The 18,925-nt window shown below is 41.5% G+C and overlaps 1 protein-coding gene across 2 annotated transcripts in view; it reads right to left on the reverse strand.

The window, feature by feature from the left end:
• KLHL7 (kelch like family member 7) overlaps positions 1-15,880 on the reverse strand; it is a 62,288-nt gene extending 46,408 nt beyond the window's left edge. The window contains exon 1 of one of the 2 annotated variants that reach the window (XM_054564266.1): positions 15,512-15,880. In XM_054564266.1, the coding sequence (XP_054420241.1) occupies positions 15,512-15,631 (120 nt within the window). In that variant the 5' untranslated portion in view covers positions 15,632-15,880. Of the gene's footprint in view, positions 1-14,865; positions 15,259-15,511 lie in introns of those variants that run through there. The other variant, XM_054564267.1, reaches the window with a different exon arrangement.
• Between the last annotated feature and the right edge of the window lie 3,045 nt (positions 15,881-18,925).

Consider the following 18,925-nt stretch of genomic DNA (forward strand, 5'->3'; position numbering starts at 1 on the left):
AACAGGTTAACAATTCAGTTGGGCTGTCTGAAAGGAACAAAGGAATACAGACCATTTTACACAAATAGGTAACAGAAAGGAATGCGTCTGCTCCCACTAAGTTTCCAAGGTTTGGGAACTCAAATAATGAGGAAAGACAAGGTTTTGAAGAGCACACAGTAAAGGCCATACTGGTCCTGATGGAGACCACAGGCCTTCTAGCACTCTCTTAAAGGTCACTCTTCAGGTGAGACAGATGCAGGGGGAGGGAGAGAAGACGCCTCCAAGAGATGGCATTAATCGATACAAGGAATGTGACAGCACAACAGAATCATAACGGGGACACACGTGTAGAACCAGAAGGGTCAGAACTGGAGAGAATGCCCGGACACAAACTCCATTCTGTGCCCCCTACAAATAGAGATCACTCTTTCCTCAGAAGGGAGGGAAGACTTGGTCACTACACAGAACTCAGTCCTTTTAGCCCTGGGTAGCCAGGAACACAGGATTTTAAAAAAAGAAATAAAAATTAAACTGTAAATGTGTAGGATCGACAAAGGGAAAGGGAGGAAATTCTAGGAGACCCTGGCAGCTGAGTAAATCTATTGGCAATTATCTGAACACTTTGTCCAAGAAAAACAATGTGTCTTATGCCACTGAAACATTATGCATAGATAAAATTCCTTCTCTACATGGTAAACACTGTGTCCCATTAGCCTGTTGATAAGTGATTCCTCCCAGCTGAGTTCAGTCTTAGGGTCCATCATTGGACGGTGACAGACTGGCAACCTGTCAAAACCAAAAGCCAAGATTTTCTTCCGTTTCTTTTGAAATCCCTCTGTTCTTTCAGAAACTGAAGTTACTGTTCTGTGTTCGACTGGGAACAAAAATGTGGGTTAGGATTGTATAATTATGTGGTAACAGCTGCACTATTTATTACACAGCTGGGGGATATGCTTGGCTCTCTTCAGGTTTGTGGAGGTGGGGATGATGCAGTGCTAATTTTAAGAGTTTCAGAGTCCCTTTGAAATGCAAAAAACATGTGGCACCAACTACTTTGAAGTTGGAGAAATGCATCTTTGGAGGTTATTAAATGAAATTTGTTCCCGTGGAAGACAGTCCATGGTGCATCTGCTGAAGAAGCGATCCTGCTACCCAAGCCTTAAGCAAACGCCTTATGGCTGAGGCTGGGCAGTGTAAGAAACCAGGGAGAGGAGACATTTGCAATTCAATTGCTTTCATTTTCACTTATATTAGGGAGATCACGGATATGGGAATTTAATAAGATAGTTCATAAAAGTCAAATTTGGGGGATTTTATGTTGCTAGTATGGAATTAGATGAAGTGCTTTCAGCTGTCATGTGATTTACTGCAGACAATCTGGAAGAGTATGACTGATATCTTGAGAAAAATTTGAGATGGGAAATGGAAGTGAACTTCCAGTCTGCAGTTAACAGATAACTACTGTTTTCAAAGCTTTCTGGAGTAAAAACTTAAATAGGCCCCTACACTGGTCTTCAGAGGATAAACAAGAGAACAGTTATTGCCAGAGGATGCCTCATCAGCATTGAAGATAGAACATAGCAGCATTTCCTGGGCCAGTAAAAAAACAGAAGACCTAAGAGACAAAGCAAACTTGGAAATAAGAATTTACAGTTGCTCAGGCCAGCTAACTTCTGCTGGGAGTGGGTGTCTGTTGGGGCTTTGGTGTCTGAAATCCACCAGTAAGGGAGTTTATATAAAGCTCAATGTTCAAAAGAGACACAGGAGGACATGTTATTGACAGAAGTACTCGGGAGCCCCCATGTGCAGCGCTTCTCTAATGAAATACAGTTGGAAAATTAGACCTTGCTTGAGAAGCCCATATATAGTCCTTTCTATTCACCTCTGTGCACCCCAAGAATCTTAGATCCCAATAATCGAAATTTTGGAATCTGTATATATATTTATTTTTTATCCTGCAGAGGAAAAAAAAAAAAAAAAAGACGGCTGGGCCCAAATCTAGTTTATAGCGTTTACTGTAAGACATGGCGTATGGTCCTGCTTAAGCAGAAGTATGTGGGTTTCAACAGTTACCTCATTGTTAATAAAACAGCAATGTCTTAGGCTCTAAAATAGATTAGAATCTCTCTCTCTCTCTCTCTCACACACACACACACACACACACACACACACGCATGCACATTGGGCAAAATTAGGGAGAGAGATATAAGCTCAAGACCTCATTTCCTTTCCTTTGGGTGAGGACGGTTAGAAATATTCTCCCCTTCCCATTCGCAGTCCCTTTGCCCTCTGTTCCCAACACCATACACAGAAAGATATATACATACACACAAAGTACATTCTCCTTTCAGGGAAAAGACTTATCAGTAGTTTTCAAAATTTTTCCTTTAAGCAGCAGAATCCATTTTCAAATGATCTGATTTCATATAATTCATATAGACAGAATGGTTTCTCTGTAGCCAGAACTAGCCCAGCAACAGAGAGATAGAAGAGGTTCCCCTCCCTATTATATTTAATGATTCACTTAAAAACAATTTGGTTTTGATCTCAGCAATTAGTCTTTCTGGAGGTGGATTCTGCAACTTAAGAGATTTGAGAACCAAAAAAAAGAAAAAAAAAAGATTCAAACAAGCGATGTAACAATACTTGTACAGAACTGCAAGTTAAGACTAGGACCTGGTCATTCTGACCTCCTTGTGCCACTGGGTAAAATGAACAAGTTATTGCATCCGGCCAGGTGCCTGCCCCAGCCATCGTGAGGCAGATGGCTGGAACACAGGGGATCCCTCTGAGTACCCCTATTGGGCGCTCCCCGTGGTTGCCGGGAGACACAGCAGTCCATTAGTTCTTACATATCTTCTTGGACATAGCAGGACTGCAAGGCCCTGCTGCTTTTTATCCAGGTTACCATTTCTCAGGGTTGTTTTCGCAGCAAGTGCCCATAAGGGATGAGATAATGCCTCCCCTCCAGGCTAAAGAGCAGGATTGCTTCTTGCTTGCTTAAAAAAGGGGGGGGGGGCAGATTTCTTAACCTCAGTATTCATTCCTTAGCTGTGACACAAATCCACTGTGTGTACATCCATCTGGGCCCCATGACGCTGTCCTATAGCACTTGTGGGGCAAGGGGAGCTGAGACATACATTCAATGCTCACAATGCTGTGCTGTGAGTAACCCAGTCTGTTGACTCTGACATAAGAGTCTCATGTCTTCTGCCAACATCCATTAAACAGCAACAGGCTAGCTAATTAAGCTTTTAAGTAGCAAAAAAATCAAATCCCAGACCCAACACTGGTACTGCCAACTCTAGTGGTAAATGTTAAGGAAAGACTGAAGTAACCATTTATATAGGCAAGACCAAAGGCTTAACATACCTAGGACTAAAGGATTAGGTCACCCCAGCAGACAAAGAACTTTGAGGAGTTGACTACAGACAAAGAATAGGAATAGGTAGTAAAAGAGGAAGTCATAAATACAACAATAAATAAAAATATTAACGTATAAATGATAAACAATGAATGGGGCTTCTTTCATTTTCATCTTTGTTCTTATCTTTACATAAGTTTTAACTAGTTTCTTTCTTCTTTCCCAGCCACAATCACACAAATCTATTACTTCTTAGTCCTCAGGATCTTGAAATGATTATAGAAGGAATGAATAGCATTAAGTGCTCTTGAACTTGGAGTTAGATATGGTAAGGGAAAAAAAAACTGATTGTTGACTTTGGTTTTGAATTATAGGAATGAGAATAGGAGCATGCATGTTTGTATTGAATGGCCTAAGGTGTGGACCATAGTGGATATTCGTGGAGTCTGGCTGTCTAGTATCAATTTCCCCTTCCTATTAGAACCCCAAGCTCCCATTTCCAGAAAATTCCTCACCATAAACTATCTTGGAAAGGGGACCTTTCATTACGGAAGGTGAAAGTCAGGTATTTCTTCTACTCACTCCTTAGCACAGCCCATGTCTGGCAGATGATATAAGGCCAGCCAATTAGACACTGACTTCCAGGAATCTGAACCTTGAATGAGTGATAGATGGATGGAAAATCATCTTTATGACACCAATGGCAAGTGATTAAGTATGTTCCTACAGAGGAACCGTGACTCCAGGGTTTCTGCAGCCTAGCTACCAGGGAACCAATCCCCTGTTCCTGCTTATTTGCCACACTGCTCATTTTCCAACCTGTGGTTAATGCTATCAGCTCCGGGTATCCTTGCAATAGAATATTTTTACCAGAGACAGAATCGGTTTCTGTTGCTGGTAACCAAGAATCCCAGCAGACTCATTGTGATAGTACAATACCAATAATATTTGTACAACAATGAATAATTTATCAAAATCTTCACATGCTTTCTCTCACTATTCCCAACATCAGTAAGGTTAATATGATACCATAATCATTTTTGGGCCAATAAGAACGTACAAGTCTGAAGCAGTTGTGACATGCCCAATGTCACAAAATTAGTAAGACAGGGCTTAAATGCTGACGGTGAGAATCCAGTAAAGAAGTTAAAGATGCTCAACAGAGATGGAATAACCAACGGTATAACTTTTCTAAACAGGCTAGTACTGAAGGAGTCAAAGCTCAGGTGGAAAACAGACAGCTTTCTCACTGTAGCAGGATAAAAGAGAAAAAGCAAAGTGTCAAAATAGGTTTATAGATCTGGTGGTGGAAAGTTAAAAGTTAGTTTCAGACTAATGACTTCTATTTATTTGTGATGTCAAAAAAAGGATGATCTACTGAAAGTGAGGATACAGAGAAAAGACTCAAGTTAGAGGAAGACAGTAAAATAAAGAGAAAGTAGGACAGCTCACCAGTTCCCACAGCCTAAGCTGATGCTGGGACTGACCTGGCAGAGCACTGCCCGCTGACGGGAGAGTCTCCAGCTGTGCTTGGACGCTTTGCACACGGAGTGTAAATAGTCATCCATGCTTTTTGCCAGGTGGATGTGAAAAGAGAACCGTCAGGAAAGCCTGAGGCACTGGAGAGAGAGACGGAGGCAGAGAGAGAAGCAGAGACGCAAAAAGAGACGACAGAAGAGAGCTAAGAGTGGAAACTGGGATGATGCGAGCTGTCAGTGGCAGTGGTGATGAGAATAAATGAGACGAAACACGTAAAACACTTGCAGAATAGCAGGTAGAGAATAACTGCTCAAGAAGTGTTTCACAAGAAACTCTAAAGATTAATGATATGTAGTAATTTACAGTCTTGGAGAGGTGAATAGACAAAAGCTGAGCCATTTTTGTGAGACCAGGCAACTGCCCAGCATCAAATCTTCCAATCAGTCTTGTGGTTCTCTCATATAACCTTCAGTACGGCTTTAACATAAGGTTTTATTTATTTTTAAAAATGTTATTAAATAAATTGGGGTGACATTGGTTCATAAGGTTGTATAGGTTTCAGGTATATATTTCTATGATACATGATCTGTATATTGCATTGTGTGCCCACTATCCAAAGTCAAATTATTGTTTGTCACCATATAATGAGCCTAACAATAAGCTTTCAAATCCCAGTTATGCTTTATTTCAGTTAACATGAGGAAACTGTAAACTACAGTGGTACTCAAAAGGTCTCAAACATATCTTTCAATGTTAAGGGTCTTGTGGAGTTCATTAACACAGTGTAATTAGATACGTACAGTAGTGACTACGGCCCAGGCCTGCTTTGTAAAGCCCCTCTCTAATGGATCAGGCAATAACATTAATAACAAAAAGTTAGGAAAATAAATATGTATGCAAACTAATTAAATAAGATACCCACTAGAAAGGCTAACATTATAAAGACTGACAATACCAAGAATTGACAAGGATATAGAGCAAAAGGTTCTCTCACACACAGCTGGCAGAAATGTAAACTGGCAAAATTTTGGGAACTATGATGGTATTTATTAAAGCTTTATGTAGCATAACCTATAACTCAACAACTCCACTCTTAGGTAGTTCCCAACAGAGATGTATATATGTACATATCAAAAGACATGTACAAAAATATACAAAAATGTTCAAAGTAGTACTGTTCTTAATAGTCCCAAACTGGAAGTAGCCCAAATGTCCATAATGATAGAATGGATAAACTGTAGTGTGCTTATACAATGGGATACTATATATGAGGTCTGTCTGGAGGAAGTTCAGCCATTCTTAATGAGAATGGCATGACATTGATGTCACCTGGCAGCCAAGGAGGGTGGACTGGAATGCACATGTATGAACAATAACAACTTCACTGTACTAGTCAGTGGGGGCAGCAGACACCATTGAGTGAGTATGTGTACTGTATGGCCATCACATTTAAAATGACTGAGCTAGTAGAGCAACAAATCTGCATCAAGTTTTGTGTTCAGCTAGAACAGTCCTCTGTGAAAACTATTTGGATGATTCAGAAGGCTGCAGCTATGGGCAACTGGTGATTGGCAGCTTCATCACAACAATGCTTCCACTCATGCATCACGTCTCATGCACAGTTGTCTGGCGAAACATCAAGTCACCCAGGTGATTCAGTCTGCCTACAGGCCAAGTTTGGTGCCCTGCAACTTCTGGCTTTTCCTAAAACTAAAATCACCTTTGAAAGGGAAGGGATTTCAGACCATCAATGAGATTCAGGAAAATACGACAGGGCAGCTGATGGTGACTGGGAGAACTGTGTGAGGTCCCAAGGTGCCTCCTTTGAAGAGGACTGAGGTGTCATTGTCCTATGTACAATGTTTCTTGTATCTTCTTCAATAAATGTCTCTATTTTTCATATTACATGAATGGATACCTTCTGGGCAGATCTCATATAATAAGGATGAACTAGAGCTATACACAACCACATAGATAAGTCTCACAAACATACCGTTGTCTTTAATAAGAAACTAAGACAAGAGAGTATTTTTTCAAATTGTTGTTCAATTTACAGTTGTCCCACTTTTTTCCCCATTGCTCTCCCCTGCCCCACCCATGCCCCCTCCCCTCAGGCAGTCAATTCCCACCTCATTGTCCATGTCCATGGATCCTATATACATGTTTCTTGACTTCCCCTTCCCCGTCTTTCCCCCGTAACCACCCACTCTCTCCCCTTTGGTCACTGCCAGCTTGTTCTTTATTTCCCTGTCTCTGGTTCTATTTTGCTCATTTGTTTGTTTTGTTGATTGTTTATAGGTGAGATCATATAGTATTCTTCTTTCACCGCCTGACTTATTTCATTTTGTGTAATACTCTCCAGTTCCATCCATGCTGTTGCAAAGAGTAGGAATTCCTTCTTTCTTTCTGCTGCATAGTAGTCCATTGCATAGATGTGCAACACTTTTTTGATCCATTTGTTTACTGATGAGCACAAAGGCTGTTTCCAGCAATAGGCTATTGTAAATAATGCTGCTATGAACATAGTGGTGCATAGGATCTTCTGAATTGGTGTTTCAGAGTTCTTAGGGTATAATCCCAGCAGTGGAACCACTGTATCAAAAAGCAGTTCCATTTTTAGTTTTTTGAGGAAATTCCATATAATTTTCACAGTGGCTGCACCAGTCTGCATTCCCACCAACAGTGGAATCCTTCTCTCCACAACCCTGCCAGAGCTTGTTGTTTGTTGATTAGTTAATGATGGCCATTCTGACTGGTGTGAAGTGGTATCTCATTGTGGTTTTAATCTGCATTTCTCTGATGGCTAGTGATGCTGAGTTTCCTTTCCTTTGTCTATGGGCCCTCTGTATGTCCTCCTTGGAGAACTGTCTGTCTGTTCAGGTCTTTTGCCCGTTTTTTTAATTGGCTTGTTTGTCTTCCTGATGTGGAGCTGTATGAGTTTTTAATATATTTTGGAGATCAATCCTTGTCCCAGGTATCATTGGCAAATGTTTTCCCATATAGCTGGTTCCCTTTTCATCTGGTTGATGCTTTCTTTAGCCATGCAGAAGCTTTTTAATTTGATGTAGTCCCATTTGTTTATTCTTTCCTTTATATCCCTTGCCCTAGGGGGGATGTATAGGTGAAAATACTGCTGCATGGTATATCTGAAATTTTACTGCCTATGTTTTCCTCTACTACTTTTATGGAGTCACAGCTTATATTTAAGTCTTTTATCCACCTTGAGTTTATTTTGGTGTATGGTGTAAGTTGGTGGTCTAGCTTCACTTTTTTTGCATGTGTCTGTCCAGATCTCCCGGCACCATTTACTGAAGAGGCTATTTTCACTCCATTTTATGTTCCTGCTCCCTTTATCAAATATTAACTGACCATATTGGCATTGGTTTATTTCTGGGCTCTCTATTCTGTTCCATCACTCTATGTGGCTCTTCTTATGCCAGTATCAGACTGTTTTGATTAGTGGCCTTGTAATAGTTTGATGTCAGGTACTGTAATCCCTCCAGCTTTAATCTTTCTCAAAACTGCTGAGGCAATTCAGGGTCATTTATGGTGCCATATAAATTTTTGAAATATTTATTCTATATCTGTGAAAAATATCATTAGTATTTTAATAGGGATTGCATTAAATCTATAGATTGCTTTGGGTTCTATGGACATTTTAATGGTGTTAATTCGTCCAATCCATGAAGACAGTATATGCTTCTATATATTTGTGTCTTCCTTAATTCCTTTCTTCAATGTCCTGTAGTTTTCTGAGTACAGGTCTTTTTCTTCCTTGGTTAAGTTTATTCCTAACTATTTTATTTTTCTTGTTGCTATAATAAATGGGATTTCTTCCCTAATTTCTGTTTCTGATATTTCATTGTTAGTGTACAGCAATGTCTTTGATTTCTGAATATTGATTCTATCCTGTCATTTTGCCAAATTCACTTATTAGGTCGAGTAGTTTTTTGGTGCAGTCTGTAGGGTTTTCTATGTATACTATCATGTCATCTGCAAACAATGACAGTTTTGCTTCCTCCTTTCCAATTTGGATGGATTCTTTTTACTTCTTTTTCTTGTCTGATCGCTGTGGCTAGAACTTCCAGCACTATGTTGAATAGAAGTGGTGAAAGGCAACATCCTTGTATTTTTCCTGATCTCAAGGGAGAAGTGTTTAGTTTTTGCCCATTGAGTATGATGTTGGCTATAGAGTTCTCATATATGGCGTTTATTATGTTGAGGTGTGCTCTCTCTACTCCAACTTTGTGGAGTGTTTTTTTTTATTATTATAATTAGTGCTGTATTTTATCAAATGCTTTTCTGGCATCTATTGATATGATCATGTGATTTTTGTCTTTCATTTTGTTTATGTGATGTATTACATTTATTGATTTGCGTATATTGTACCATCCTTGCATTTTTGGGATGAATCCCACTTGATAATGGTGTATGATCTTTCTCATGTATTGCTGGATCCAGTTTGCTAATATATTGTTGAGGATTTTAGCATGTATGTTCATCAGCGATATTGGCCTGTAGTTTTCTTTCTTTGTTTTGTTTTTATTTGGCTTTGGAATTACATCAATACTGGCCTCATAAAAAGAGTTTTGAGTTTTCCCATTCTTGCATTTTTTCGGAATAGTTTGAGAAGGTTTGAGGTTAGCACTTCCCTAAATGTCTGGTAAAATTCTCCTGTGAAGCCTTCCAGTCCAGGGCTTTTGTGTGCCAGTTTTTTGATTAGTGCTTCAATTTCACTAGCTGTTATTGGTCTAATCAGGCTTTCTGCTTCTTGACTCAGTTTTGGAGGATACCTATTTCTAGGAATTTGTACATTTCATCCAGGTTTTCAAATTGCTTGGCATATAGTAGTTGTTCATAATAATTTCTTACTTTTTTTTGGATTTCTGTGGTATTGGTTGTAATTTCTTCTCTTTTGTTTCTGATTTATTTGGGTCCTCTTTTTTTCTTGATGAGTTTTGTCTCACCATTTTAGATGACTTTGTTTGTTTCTGCATCTCAGGATGCTCTCCTTTGCCTGCCTATCTTTGTGGGGTGACTTCTGTGATAGGAGTTCTGTGGGACTCAGTGGTGCAGCCTCTTTAATCTTCTAATTTAGGTGCTCTAGGGTTGTCCTTTACTCAATTTGTGTGGGCTCTCTTGTTGTATTTGGGCTTTGCTTGCTGGTGGCTCATTTATTGCTGTATCCTCCTCTCCAGCTGGCTGCGTGGTAGTCATAACTCTTACTGTGTCTTGTATGCTGTTATACAGGTATTAGTTAACAAAGCAATATTACCAGGAAACCGAACCCACACCAGCAGAAACAAAAAACAAAACAAAAAACAAACCCTACCACATCAGCAATATTAACAACAATTGAACAAAGATTAATAAAGATGGAGAGAGATTAAGAATATTATAAGACAGAAAAGAGGGAATATGAGATGACTAAAAGAGGGAAAAATGATTTTGAGTGGGAAGAGGAAGGATAAATAATAAGAGAATGGAAACAAGGAGAAGAAAGGGAGAGAAGAAATTTTAAAACATAAGTAAAACAGGGAAGGGTGGTAGCATAAATGGAGGAAGAGAAGGAAAGTGTATACTATGAGGTTTAAAGTAAAGTTAAAAAGGTATTGAACCAATGGGACTAAAACTGCAGAAAAACCACATCAGGGACAGTAACAACAGGAGCAGCCGAGTGAAGATTAATAAAGGTGGAAAGGGAACAAGAATACTATACAAAAGAGAAAAGTGAAGATGAGAGGTCTACAGTAAATGAAAATGATTTTGAGAGGATGGGGGATGAAAACTACTAATAGTAAGGAATAGAATCCAGGCTAAGAAAGGGAAAATAAATTAATTTCCTAATTCAACTGATCAAGGGCAGGGGGAAGAAAAAATGGAGCAAGGCAGGGGGAGAGTATCCTATGGGATTTAAAGTACAAACAGATAGTGAAAAAAATAGGAATTCCGCTGGAGAAGAATAGCAATAACTGTGATATGCTCACCCAAGTAGTCACAATTTATAAAGGTGGGAAGGAAATGAGACTATTATAAGAGGGGAAAAAGAATGTGAGCTGACTTAAGGAAGGAAGAATGTTTTTCAAGTACAGAAGGAAGAGAAATAGTAAGAGTAAGGAATAGAACATGCCATAGCATGGGAGAAAATAAAATTTACAGCAACAGTAAGAAAAGTCAGGAATAAGGTAAAATGGAGTAAGACCAGGGAAGGGTGCTAAGTGGGATCTGAAATAATAATATGAAAAGTATATATGGTCTGCATAAAAAGAATAAAAAATAAAAGACCAAGAGTAGTTAGTGAAAATGATTGAAGAAAAAGCAGAAATATTAAAAGGCTATGAGAAAGGAAAAAAATAAGAAAGAAACACACAAGTTCTGGAAGAGCAATGTGAAATTTGTCTCAGTTGCTGGTGTTCGCCTTCTGACTTCTTTCTGGATCAGTCTCTGGTTTTTTATCAGCTCATGGCTCCAGAGTGGGTTGTCCAACTTCTGGCAACACTACCTGTATCTCCTTCACCTGCCTTTAGAGGGAGCTTCAGTTGCGATCCAGAGGGTGGGGCCTCTGTGTCTCCCCTGAGAGGCGCTGTTAAGTCTTCTGGGAAACTTGTGGGCGGGTTCCCTCTGCCCCAGCCCTCCCATCTTAGTCTGTCCAATAATGTAGAGTTTCTGATTAAATAACTATCTGTTTCCCAGGGATCTGGCAGGCAGGGGAGGGGGGCACCATCTGTGTAAGAGTGTCAGGTCTCTCCTGCTTGGTTTATCAGTAGCTCTTGTGTGAGCCAAGGCTAGGCGGCGCCCTTACTCCCCCTTACTGTACACTTTCTGAACTTTCTTTGATGGTCTCAGTGAAATAGGGCACTAGGACCCAGTGTACTTTGTCTCCCTGTGAGTTCAAAATGGGCCCTTTTAGGCATTTGTCTTGCTGTCTTACTCTTGCAGAAATGCTCCCTGCAGTGTTGTTAAGTCTTCCCAGCTGTTTTGCAGATCTTCCCCCATTCCTGCAGGAGGTGGGGGCTGGGCTCAACCTCCTATTCCTGGACATTCTGCCAAGGATGGGGGCCCAGTCTGGCCTCAAATAATTGCAGGTGCACAGTTCCCAGCCCACCGCCCTCATAGCACAGAGGGGCCAGCACTCTCCACTGTGTACCGCTGTACCACGCTGGGGCCGAGACACCACCTCACCTTTGCACCCCTTTGATCAATCCGCCCAGCTGTACTGAGTGGGAGCAAATCACACCCACAATCCTCCCTTCTTCTTGGCAGGACAGCTCTGTACGCGGGGTCCCTGCCCGGCATGCCTCGGCTCCCCCTTTTAAAAAAGTCTCTCTGGGCACTCCCACCAAGCCACTGCCTGGCTTTCCACACACTCCACCTCTCCAAAAAGTCAAGGGTCTATCTTGGTCAAGGCCAGCTGTGGCCCTCTTCCTCCACCAGATCCAGGTGCAGTGTCTCTCTCACTCTCTGGCATCCTCCCGGTTGGCGTTCACAGCTAGGGTGTGCCGCTAGATCTGTGCATGCGTGCATGTGTGTGCGCGCGCGCACGTGCGTATGTAGCCTGGTTCTCCCTGATGACTTTGCGACTTTTTGTATCCAAGTCCCTCCTGGACGGGTCTGGAAATTCCCGGCTCTGTAATGGGAGGGAGCCTTGAGGCTGGCATCTCTGGCAAGGCTCTCCATGGATGCAGGTGACCCGCTGCTGAAGCCAAGCTGGGGGACTTTCCCCATCCACCTATGAAACCTTAACACCCGTTTTAAAGCATCCTCTGTACTCTTTGGCTTCCAAACTTTGTATCAGCTAAGATTCTGTTGACTGTTCACTTTGTTTTTTGGAAGATCAGCTGGGCATCCGAGTTGGGTCAGCTCCCACCTACTTGGTCGCCATCTTCTTTTGACACGTGCATTTATGTATGATTCCATTTAAATACATTCAAAAAAGTAAAAAAAAAAAAAAAAAAGCATAATGGTTACCTTTGAGGGGCAGTTACTGAGAAGGGCATAAGGAAGGACCTCTGGTGAATTGGTCATGTTCTATTTCTTGTTGGTGGTGGTATGGCCACTTTGTAACAATTCACTGAGCTACATGTTTATGATTTGTATCCTTTTATGTGAATACTTCATAAACAAAAAGAGGCTGGAAATGGCTGCAAGGGTGATTGAGGAAAAGGCTCCATAAGAGGCTGAGGCTAAAATAAAACAAAACAAACAAATAAACAAACAAACAAACAGAATTAGAAGCTGAGCCTGACAAGTGTGGCTCAGTTGGTTGGGTGCGGCCCTGCAAAGAGAAAGGTTGCCAGTTCGATTCCTGGTCAGGGCATATGCTTAGGTTGAGCGTTTGGTCCCTGGTCCAGGCACGTCTGGGAGACGACTGATTGATATTTCTCTCTCACATCGATGTTTCTCTTCCTCTTGCCTTCCTTTCCACTCTCACTAAAACTAAATAAAATCTTTTAAGAAGCTGAGGCTCCTGGTTCTGCAGAACCCCCTTTCATCACTATGTAAAGGCTTGGCTACTATGTTACAGAGAGATGAAATGACCTAAATCAAATTACCTGAAAATCACAAAACTAATTAATAGTAGAGCAGGGACTGGAATTCAGGTTTCCTAATTTCACAGTGCTCTCAAATTCTTGTAGAAATGCTTCTGGATATATATAGAAGAATCCTTGTCATTCAGGTACTCATTATCCTGATCCCCAAAGTAATGAGGTCATTAGGAGAAGCAAAATTAGTCACAACAAAAATATTTATGAAAGAACAAGAAGCCACAAAATTGGTCCTCATTCAAACATTCCTCCTCTGGCTCAGACCAGCTTCTATTTCTGCCAATTCCCATCAACTGCCCTTGTCAGTCATTCTTGGTGTGCATCTCCTGTGCTATGATGCTAAACAGAGCAATACAAATATAATGCAAACCAACTGCAAAGCACACCTACACATCTGATAAACGGTGTAGGATTTCATGAAGCTGGTAAAAGTGCTATTGGAGAACTGTTGGGCTTACATGCAAAGCCACTGACAAAAGGAGAATCCAGAAGATCAAGGTCAGTTAACCATTGTGGGAGAGATGCCACCCAGCATCCATTTTCCCTTTCTACTCAGTAAGACAATCCGGATTTTTCAGTAACTATATTTCTATTTTGACAGTAAATAAACAGCTGTTAATATAGTCCAAAGCTAAGTCTAAGAAATGGATATAGATAAATTTTTAAACCAAAGAGCTAAATTATACAGTCTCAGGCAATCCCCTCCTCCTCAAGTAAACATTTGATGCTGCAACCCAGTTGCACCCTGTCTGTGTAAGAAATTAGACAGTGCTTTACAATGCTATAGTCCACAGATGAAAACACATTATTTGAGGGAGTGGGAAGGTTGTTGGGAACACATTTTAGCATTGGTGAACCATGTTTAACTACCATTTACAGGCAGATGCTAGTTAAATGCACCAGTCAGTGGTGCTGTAAACATTTAACATTTAATATAAAAACATTTACATGAAAGGAACATGAATGTACATATAAAAATAGGTATATAAAAGTAAGATTCATAAAATACTGAATTCAGGCAATCACAGCCACTTAAGCACAAAGGCCAGGAAAGATGTAAAGGCATTCCCACAGATACCTACTGCATTCATGCACCATGCCAGGATCTGATGACAAAGGCAAGATCCCATCAGTCAGAATTTGACTAAAGAAGCCAAAGTCAGTATCTTCATAAAGATCTTCAATGCGTCTACTGCCATCCATATTCCCATCAGAACCACTAGATAGGCAAACTAGGTTCTGCAGTTCCTCATACAACCAACCTGTTTTTGTCCTCTTGAAAAACAGGACCACTGTCACAACACCGAAGTATTCCCACAAATCTCCTTAGACTCGTATTTTCTATAAATAACATTTACAGACAGTAATTGAAAAGTAACCAAGTAACTTTCCTTGGTGCTTTACTGGTATAAAATGTTATGGAATTAAGAATAAATAAAACCCCTCTAGTCTACATTCTCCGGCGTATTAAAATCCGTTCTTTTCATAACCCACCTTTCGCCAACGGCGTGAAGACTTTCATTAATGCGCCACGTACCAAAGACAGAACAAAGAGCTCCTCGTCCTAGCAGAGGCGCACGGTGCCCTTAACAGACTGCACGGCATGTATCGATGTCTGTTTTCTGTTCTCAATTAACAGGGACCGGAGGGCACCGCAACTTGCTCCACCCAGGTACCATGGAAGGGGGCGGGGATCCTTATTTGAGAGGAGCTGATTTCTGGCCAAGCAGTGATTCTCCCCTCCTGGGGGGCTTCGGGTTGGGCTGTGCCAATGGGCTTCCTCGCACAGATCTCCCGACACCTTACACGGCTGGCTCGCCAATGGAGGGATCCTCGCCTCACAAAGAGATAACTAGGGCAGAGCTGTTATACAAGCGACACCCGACGCCGAATGCCAGCCCCAGGAGTCTCCCACGAGTCGGACTTGAGAGTCACAGCATCGGCAGACGCGGAGGCGCTTTTGCTCGACAATTTAAAGCGACCCTCTCCTAACAGCAGCTTTGCTTGCGTGCAAAATGGGAGGACGGAGGAGGAAGAGGGTCTCGATCCACAAGGCGCGAATTTCAGCCCTGGCAGCGAGGGGCCCGAATCCCGGACCACCTTCCCCCTCCGCCGTCGGTCACACCCACCCCGGAGATACCTGTTTCCGCATGTTATTCATGACACCCATGAAGCCTGCCAACAATTTAGCTTCTTCTCGAGCAGCAAGTTTCTTTTCTGTTTTCTTCTTGCAGCTTTTCTCCACTCCGGAGGCTGCCATCCTCCGTCAGCTCGGTTCACGCCCGGGGCTCTCCGAGGGGTTACACGCCCCCGGGCGCGCTGGAGCTTGTTTAGCAAACACCACGGCAGAGACTACGGCTGCAGCGCCCTGCTCCCGAGCGTGCGGGCGGCAGAGGCGCGGCCACTGCGGGAGAACAAGGCCTGGAGGACCCTCCGGAGCTCGCCGGGACGCAGTGTCGCGGGCTCGGCTGTGCAGCCCGGTAGAACCGGAGCCGGGCGGAGGAGCTTGCGCACTGCGCTGGAGGGGGCGGGGGCGCTATGAAGCGAGCGGGGGGCGGGGCCTAGCGTCACAACCGCGCGCCGCTTGCAGCCACGCAACGCGGGGGCGCCGCGGTTGCCTTGGTGCCCGCCTGGAGCCGGATGTTTTGTCTTCCAGCTGGCCCAAGGGGGCGCGTCCCCTTCCCTTGGTCGAAAACAGATTTTACAAACTTAGGTTACGTGGTGAGAGTATCTCTCTTCGGCTAATTGGGCGGTTGAATCTATCAAAGTGTCTCCCATTAGTGTTATCTCCGTAGGAACAGGGTTGATGTTTTCTTCACTATCAGGTTGGAATGTCGTAGGCGCTCAATAAGTATTTATCGCCTTCTGCAAGTTAAAGGCGTATTACATGGAACCCAACATTTATTTGCTTGGGAGTCCCAAAGCAAGAGCACACAGTCCCGTGGATGTCTCCTTTCTGCCTGACTACTTAGGCTGGTTTGTTTACTCATCAGTGTTTGAAACTAAGGTCAGGTGTGAGCTCCAGAAATCTTCATTTAGGCTTCCCCCAAGTGTTCTACGGAAACGTGAAACTCAATCACGGAATTGATGTTAATGCTTTTTGTACTATAATAATGTATTGTTCTTAGTGTGCGATAATATGCAGGATTATTTGAAAATTTATATCTGAAAACTTTCTACAGATCCCCTTAATTTTATGCTTAGAGACATGTCTTATGTAAAATACACTATTGAAGCATTATGCTTTCTCTTGATGAGGACAAACAATATAGTCTAAGGGAGCAAGTGGCAGATAAACCTCCGTTTTTACAAAAAATAAGGCTTCTACAAAGAATAAGACATGCCTATGTGCGCTTTATTTTTTCCCTTTTAATCTAGAGGTTCACAGATATTCTTCTGTTTAAGTCAATGATTTGAGGTTTTCGTATGGACCCTAACGATAGGAACCATTTATTCCTAAGGAAATTATAAACTCGGGAAACTTTGTTTATTTTATTAAATAACCTAGGGCATTGAAGAAAAAATACATTGAAACAGTTTTCAATTGAAAGGATGTGGAAACCTGTCTTTTAACTCTAAGGCTTTGAAAGACACTAAGGATTTGATTCAAAGGCAGAAATGTAGGTGATGAGGTTAAGTGCTATTCTGTAACAAGGAAAAAGAAACAAAGAACAGCATCCTTCCTACCTTAAGTTAGAACAGTCAGTACTTTCTCATATTGCAGAATATAGAATACAAAGGGTATGGAAGAGCCATAGGATTCAGAGCTTAAAGAGACCATGGAGGTTATATTGCGCATAGGTTCAGCATATGACTTTGCCTGGGTGCAAAGTCAAGCACCCCCACTCTCTAGGTGTTCAATTTTGGCCAAATTGCTTAACTTCTCCTATGCCTCTGGTTCCTTATCTGTAAAAATAGAACCTTCTCCATGGAATTGGTATAAGGGTTACAAAAATGCGTAGATCGGTGGCAGCACAAGACAAACAGTATTACCGAGGTAATAACATTAACTGTTGTTATTTAATCCAGCATTTCCCAAAATGTGTTTCTCAGAATGCTAGTGCTATGAATCATCCACCTACCCCCAGAATAGGACTCTTGGGAATACAACATTGGGAAATAATATGTTGTTCTTGGAGAAAATCCCAAAACATTTGCATATTTAGTTTTTGGAGAAGACTTCCTGTACCTATTGCTTGAACCTAATCAGCTTTGCTGTGGTATACTGGCTTTTGAGGTATCCAGTCAGCCCATTCCCATTTTCCACGAATTAATTTTCTATACTCATAGGGAATGGGGTCCTAAAGTTGCACTTGTTCTATGGGACTTTATTATACTTGGTTTTGGCTGATTGAGTCAAGGCTGAACACCTGAGCCAAAGAAAGTCAATTAACACACAGGGGTGAAGAACATCATAGTCTCCCTGGAGATCGGACAGATGGATTTTGGTGAGCTGGCATGTGGAAGCTCTATGGGGAGTCTGTACAAGAAGCTCAGGCAGCCATCTTTGGACCATATGCATAGATAAGCAGAGAAAGGCAGTATTCTGAGACTTCAGGGAGAAAAATCAAAGCAAAAACTTAGAAGTCAGTGAAGAGCCCAGGTGGTAAGAGAAAGGGAGAGAGAGATAAAGTAAGGTTAACCAAGCTTAAAATCCAGGATCTCTAACTTTGACAGGCTTCTTTCAATGCTTGGTTCTAGCAGTTTGTTCACATGGTCATTTGGTTTTATAAAATTTACAAAAGTAAGTATTTTAAGTTCAGTCAGTTGAGTTTGTTGTTTCATTCTACTTTGTTCTTTGCCTCTATCTTCCCCCTTTTTATTATTAGGTTGTATTGGAGCAAACATGGATATTTTGGGGAACTGACTAAAGAGCAATTGAGTTGGGGATACATTTTGTTGGGATTGAATAGGATATATTTTTGTCAATCATAGTTACTTACAGGTAGTTATTTTTAGCCTTTCTGATGTAGGTACGACTTCCAGGAATAGTCCCAGTATCCGCTGTGCCAACTCTGTGCTGTAATGAAAAGATGCAGGGCCAGAAATCTTATCACAATATGCCCTACAGTGCCCAACACTGGAGGGAAATGTAAGGAGTGCAGGAGAAACAAGTTTGAAATGTATAAAGCCCGAAGCTGGTCTGTTAACTAATGTGATCCCAATAAATTCGGTAAAAAAGTAAAAAGAGAGAGAGAGAGAGAGAGTGAGTGAGAGACAGAGAAGGGAAAATAGTTTTCCAAACTTGTTACACCAACTCAAACTCCCCCAATAATGTGTAAGTGATGCTGTGGATCTATAGCCTCTCCAACACCTGATTTGTCAGACTTGTTGATCTTTATCAATGAAATGGTTATAAAATGCTATTATATTATCATTTACTTTTCTTAATCCTTGTTGGTGTTAAATATCATGTCAAATTCTTGTTAGCCATATATACTTAACCTCCTTTGAAATGCTTGTGCATACATTTTGACTATTTTCTATTGGGATATTTGGGTAAAGCTAGTAAAAACTGAACACAGCCTAAAAGCATCAAAAGGAGAGGGCACAA

The sequence above is a fragment of the Pteronotus mesoamericanus genome, unplaced genomic scaffold, assembly GCF_021234165.1.
Source record: "Pteronotus mesoamericanus isolate MK-2021 breed Mesoamerican mustached bat unplaced genomic scaffold, CSHL_Meso_final scaffold_85, whole genome shotgun sequence".
Taxonomy (NCBI): Eukaryota; Metazoa; Chordata; class Mammalia; order Chiroptera; family Mormoopidae; genus Pteronotus; species Pteronotus mesoamericanus.